The sequence below is a fragment of the Phaethon lepturus genome, unplaced genomic scaffold (assembly GCF_000687285.1).
Source record: "Phaethon lepturus isolate BGI_N335 unplaced genomic scaffold, ASM68728v1 scaffold1372, whole genome shotgun sequence".
NCBI classification, from domain to species: Eukaryota; Metazoa; Chordata; class Aves; order Phaethontiformes; family Phaethontidae; genus Phaethon; species Phaethon lepturus.
In genome coordinates this window covers 25,478-32,211 of record NW_010522378.1, presented here as the reverse complement: position 1 = coordinate 32,211, position 6,734 = coordinate 25,478, and the positions used below count along the sequence as shown (strand labels likewise).

General features: G+C 34.2%; 1 protein-coding gene across 1 annotated transcript in view; it reads right to left on the bottom strand.

Annotated features, from left to right (window-relative positions):
• MARCH11 (membrane-associated ring finger (C3HC4) 11) overlaps positions 1 to 6,734 on the bottom strand; it is a gene marked incomplete at its 5' end in the record, with an annotated part of 31,537 nt that overhangs the window by 208 nt on the left and 24,595 nt on the right. The window contains one exon of the mRNA XM_010281774.1: positions 5 to 150. Within this exon, the coding sequence (XP_010280076.1) occupies positions 5 to 150 (146 nt within the window). The remainder of the gene's footprint in view (positions 1 to 4; positions 151 to 6,734) is intronic.

The following is a 6,734-nucleotide window of genomic DNA, read 5'->3' as shown; positions in this document are numbered from 1 at the left end:
ACCGCAATGTCCTTCCGGCTGAGGGTTCTCCTCGATTGCTCTCTTCTATGTCTGTGGCTTTATCGTAATTTAACACATCCCAGTGTAGATTCACAGCCCTCCAGCGCTTAAACACTCGATAAACAGATGCACCTTCATGTACTATCAGTCCTGAAATTAAGAAAAAACATTAGTTTGTACAAAATATCAGTGGATACCATTTTGCAACCAAATACGGTTGTAACACATTGTAATGAATCTGTCAATTGCCAGAGCCTATTAAATTACTTGCAACTCTGATAATGCAAAAAAAATTGTACATAGGCAATATAACTGGTTATTCATGTGTTTAAGATTGGCAGGCGGGAACATGTAAAGGAAATATAAAAATGTTCTTAATGAAAGCTCAACATAACCAATACTAGAATAACCTGAGCATGCCAAACTAAATAAAATATTTAGGTTTAATTAAACCAATGTGAAAGAACCTTAGTGGCAGACTTGTAAGTTGACTGTTTATGCTAGTGTTATCCTTCTTCATAGTAAGTACTATTTAGTGAGATTTGTACTAGTGTAAATAGATCTTTAAGTAAGTTAGACCATCTGTAATAAATAGCATGGTCTTAAATTTGTTTAAGAGTATTTTGCAGAATTCAATACAGATACAAACAAATTTAACTGTTAACTGTTTTCACACTCTTAGTTCAACTTGGGAGCGTATAAGATTTTGAAAATCTGAAACACCTGTAAGTATAATGACTTTCCTGTCTTCAGTAGAGCAAGAAGAAATTAAATGTTATTATTAACCATGGTGAACATGGCAAGGATAATAGGTTTGCTTTTTTCTTTTCAAAATTCAGTAGACAAAAGTTGAGAAACATCTTTTTTGTTGAGACCCACAAAATCTTTTAAAAGGTCCCTCAAGGAAAATACAGAGTATCCAGAGTCCTCGACAGACCAATCTGCTTATGAGCTTCCACGTAGCTAATATTTATGCTTATTGTAGGCATGCAAGTAATTTATTTACTTAGATGAAAGTCTTCATTTTTTGTATGTATGTATATATGTGTATGTATTTATATGCACCCACTTTATGTGTAAGTATTTCAAATATGGATTTACTGGGGAGACACATGGGGCTTCAGCATTCTTCTTAGCTTTTTTCCTCTGTTCCTCAACCAGCCTGGTATCTTACATGGTTCTGAGCAATGTCACATTTCCTCAGACTCCCTGCTTTGGGAGGAGAGCAATCTGCCTAGACAAACACATTTATAAATTTTTTGTCCAGTGTGTTTCTTGCCTAAAATGTTCCTATACATGGCCACCCCTATAATATGATTTGTGGTGTCACAGACTATAGTCCTTTATCCAAAGAGATTGTACATCACCTGTTCCTACACAACAAAATTGCTATTTAAGTGTCTGAGGTCTCTTAGAGCGGTTAACTGAAACCAGAAAGGAGACATTCAAAGAAAGATGACACAAGCAGAAAGGATGATAAAAACATTTATATGAACAGCAAACCTCAGATTCAAGTGCAATGATTTGCAGGTAGCAATGCCTATTCTAACACATTTTTAAAGATCATTACACTGAAAGATGAAGAAACACAAAGATTGATTTCAGAAGGACATGATAGCAAATGTAGCATTGCTGTAAGGCTTTCAAGTTGCCTAGAATTCACGGAAGCATCTAATACAGCAAAACTAACACAGTATAAATTTAATTGTGTTAAATATTCTAGATGTGTTTTGTATCAGCATAGCATTTTAGTGTAAAATTTTGTTGATTGCAAGATGTCTATCTTCATCTTCTCAGATATATAAAACAACCTGTCCTAAAAATTTAGTGGCCTTGTTAATACGTAAATGAACTTTCAAGACTGGCTATATTGTTTTAAAAAGGATAAACGCATTTGATCACGTACAAAATCTACAAACTGAATAAGCCATGGTTTTATTGCTGTGACAAAGGTCCCCCCACCTTTTTTTTTTCCTGTTGGATTTCCTGTAGAATGATAAGGGAGATGAGCATAATTTTTCCTCTATTTGTCACTGGATCATAGTATTCTTTGGCCCAATTTCCCTCCAGACTGTGATGAAGCAAAATTGAGAGAACCTGTTTACTCCAGTGTAAAGATTTTTGACACCTGCCTGCACTCCATTGGAACCTGAACAACTTATTTCAGAAAAGAGAAGGAAGCCGTTGAGAAAGGATTACTGAGGTACATGAAGTACATTTAAACAGTCAAACACACTCTCTCAAAATTATGACAGATAAAGTTTTAGGTCTGCTTCTTTTAGGGAACTCCTTTTTTTTTTTTGAGCTTTCAAGATTTACTGAAAATACGTTTTCAAGTTTTTTTCAACAATGGCAAAGAAGATAACTTTTCTTTAAAATAGAAGCTCTTATTCACATATGGTCTAAAAGAGCTACTGAAAAAAAGGATCAAATATTGCAAGGCTTGAAATAAAGTTGTCAGATTTGGAGAAAAGGAGCACTTTCATAATTCCTCACATAAAAAACTTTATTTCCTATCTGATAAAACTACAGACTGAAAAAGACCTATGTAGAAGAGGCAAAAAAATTCCAATAGATCTTTTGTCTCTTTGAAAGATAGTTTCCAGGGAGTGAGGAAAAAAAATGTCTCAGCACCAACAGTTCCAAGACCACAAACAAGGGGAAATCTTGGTAAGGTTTAACTGCTGGAGATTTTCCAGTTCTGGAGAAGTTCTGATGCTCAAGATGTAAGTAGTTAGTCACTAAAGTGAAGCTGTAAGAAAATGGAAAATAATCTCTTTTTTTCTTAAGAGTTCCACTGCAATAAATGAGAATATGAGAGAAAAAACAAGGATAAATCCATAAATAATACTGACTTGTTCCAAATACCATGATTTCATCAGCACAGAGGACATAGTTGCACAGTCCTAGGGAAAAAAATAAATTACTTGTTTACTCAGATGATCCCAAGAGGAAGTGTTAGAATTCACTACTGTTAGCTGTTCTGACATTCTGTATCATTAATATCTACAAGGAAGAGAGTTTTGGGATGATGGACCTGGCAAAATGTCTTAAGGCTCTGAGAAGATTTTACCTTCAGGATTTATTTCTAAGATGTAGGGATTGTGGTGGGATCCAGACAATAGGTATAGAGAGGCCATACTTTTCTCTTATTGCCAGGTACTATGAGATTCTTTCATTCTATCCAAAGGATTTCTTACCCTGAGTTACAAGACCACTTGAAATTTTTCATACTGAATGTCTTTACAAGCAGGCAACTCATCTTAGTTCATTTGGATTTGGTGGTACTAGGTTCCAAAGTTGTCTTATTTGTCACACTAATCTTACTTAAAATCATTTAGGAATAGTCCTCCTAGAATCATCACAAATTTTTACCAGGGGATAAAAGACCCTTTTCAGAAACATACTTTACCACTGGACAAAATTCCATCTCTTTATACTATTCTAGCTATAAAAAAATGCAATAAATTGCTCAAAGCATTAAAGTGAAACATGTCCGCTTTAAAAATAGCAATATAACTCTTTCTAAACTATTTAGAATTAGACCTAATGTGAAAAAGACTTTCTGAGTAGAGGAGTATTAAGTGCAACTAAATGTGTTCATTGTAAGGAACTTCAGCATTTTTACAACTAAGGACTTACACAAATGTTGCTAGGCATCAAGTTCCTTGGTGAGGAAGAAAGAGGCTTTCAGAGGGCCATTCACACCTCACATTGACTCCCATCTCTTACTCCCTTGCTGTAGTACTACCGGCACCACTCATGTTTCCAGTGCAGCATTACAGTTGCTTTTCACGTTCTAAAGGAGCTGTACTGTTGTTCTGGGATTACAAGTGAGCTATTATTATTTGTGAGAGATTTTGTTCATGTTTGTTAGAACCATTTCTGACTAGTAGCTATGATTATATTCTAGTGAAAATACATAAAATTATATGACTTCACTGTTACAAGAAATAATTGCTAGGTCTACAAAGTAGAATGGCAAAGGCTTGGTGTACTGTCCTTCGGTGGCTAAATAAGGGGTTTATATTATTCATTCCTTTCATGTTAGCTCATGACTCACTCCTTTTGGTAATGCCTACATGGATGGTCTGATCCTAGCACCACCGCTCCAATAGCTCACTCTGGGTTTTACAGGCAGTAGTTCTACCTGACTGAAATGTTCAAGGTTTGCCTTAGAAAACTTCTACCATCAGCAAGTTCCAAAGAGGACAGCTTAATGTCCAGCTTAGATGCAGAATGTACACATTGGTGACTTGTAGGGTTGAAGCTAACATTGATAAGTAAAAATGATCCTGTTAGGAAGAATTCTGGAAAAATTGAGAGTAGAACAAGGAGAACAATGGATACCAATAAAATATGTGCACTGAAATGAAAAGAACACATTATATTGGTGATCTGTAGTCTTTGGGGTATATTTTTTGGTGAAAAGTAAAACAAGAACAAGAATTAAAATACAAGTTACATGTAATTTAATTGAGAAGAAAGTGTGTGGTATGCTATGTATGGTATATAAATTAACCACTGGGAAAACAAATTAATATGTGCAAGTTTTCAAAGATGTCATATAAATATGTCAGTACCTTTAGGCAAACTGCTTTTAAAAATAATGACAACAAAACATTTCAAAAAGTACAGATCTTTACACTTCACAAATGATCAAAAATATTCATATTGTTTATGCAAAGCTATAGGGAGGCATAACTGAAGGCAGTTGGAATAAGTCTTGGTCAAACCACCAGTAACTCAAGCACTTGTCTTGAAATACATGCTGCACAGGAAAAGCCATATGTCTGCATAGCTTTTTCAATGAAATAAAGAGCGATTCCAGTGGGAGTATAGGTATTCACTCACTGTGAATCCTGGTGAAAAATCAGAGAATGCCATGGATGACTAAACACAAATGAGAGGAGAAGAGATACTAAGTGAGAACTGTGGCTGGCTGTGAGCATTACAAGCTTTATGATATGAGATTATATATAATATGCAATGGTAAAATCATATGTTAATGTCTTTGGGAAGTTACTAGCATAATGGACAGTCTTGGGTTTTTTACATCATTCATCAGTAATAATTACATCCATCTATTAGAGAAATTTATTCATATGTTTTAAATTAAAACTATCAATCTAAAATCCCTCATTTTATGATAAAAAAAGATAAAATTAAATAAAGTTTAATATATTAATAAATACTTTCAAGAGTTACAAGAACTCCTGGTCTTATAAGCTTACAGAATGCAGCTTACTTGATATTATATGCAAAATAAGTGGGCTGAATGAGTCTGGATCATCAGAATTCTACAATTACCAAACCTCCTTTATACAGCTTTCTGAATTTCCAGATATAATTTAGTAAATTGTCAAGTCATACCTGCACTGAACTTCATATTATGAAACAGTGTCCAAATATGTTTAATTATAGTCAGTTTTACATAAAATTTTCAATGTATTATTTATGATAGCACTATAAAATATGCATTTATGTAATTACAGGCAAGTCACTTTATCTGGTGGGTGAAGACAGCTGCATGTCCTCTTTGCTCCTGCATGGTGCCACTTAGGCTAGAAGCTCCCTAGCCATGTGAGGGACATGTTAGTTCAGTAGCTTCCAGTCCAGAAGTGGCTTGAGCCTGGCTGGCTAGAAAGGCAGCTACATAACTGCACGTATCAATTTACTGAAGGCTCACCTTACAACAGTTTACTTCTACGGATAAATACACTAATATTTCTGATCACCCACAGATGTTCTCGACTGATTTTGAGATTAATTTGGTTTAGGAGTTTCAATAGTCAAACAAATGGAAAGAAATGGAAATACTTTGAAATAACTGGTTATTCCAACTAGGTGATGTATATCAAAGTAAATTTTTTACAATTGTAATCTTTGTGAAAAAACAGAATTCCATATAAATGAAAAGTTTAGAATGCTTGAAGCACATTTTGTTTTCACTTAATTTTTTTTAAAGAAAAGCAAAAACCTCTATATTGAGTGTTAAGCTGGAAAAAGTGGTATTCAGGGATCAACATGTAAGAGGACATGTAGCTGAGCCCTTTTTTTCATTCAAAAGCTGAGCACTTGTCCAGAGTATTAGAGACCTAGATTCTGTTCATTTTTCTGCCTGAGAAGATTTGGGTTCACAGAAGAAAGCCTGTGTTCTGAAATATTCCAGAGCAAGCTTCTCTTAGAAAAACTACAAAATAAACAGAATGTCTGGTCCAGCTGAAATATAAATACTCTTACTGTAATGGGATGGTTTCAATAAAAGATGATACGCTTTATGGTTGGAGAAAAAGCCTTGATATTAGGAATCACTCTGATTCTTTGCACCATATTGAGCAGAATTCAGCACTGTCTTTCTGAATTCCCAAATATGAAGTTGGGATAACATCAGCATTTATCAGTCAGAAATCTCAAACCAAACATCAGATAGCATTTTGCTTCTGGATTTTCTTGGAATTGCAATCCTAAGAATGTGGTCTAATGTTTACTGCAATTTATTAAATTTCACCTGCAAATAATTGTAGCTATTCTAACAATCAATTAAAGGTTGTTTTATCAAATACTAAAGGATTTTATATTTAATATTTCTGGGTCCAGTGTATTTTCAGAAATTTCAAAACTGGCCAAAATAGCTTTGGAGTAAATTGCATTTTCTTTTATAAGATTTCACCTAGAGTTAAATGACTGGAGACTTTTTAATAGTATAGTAAATTATTATACTTAACACTATT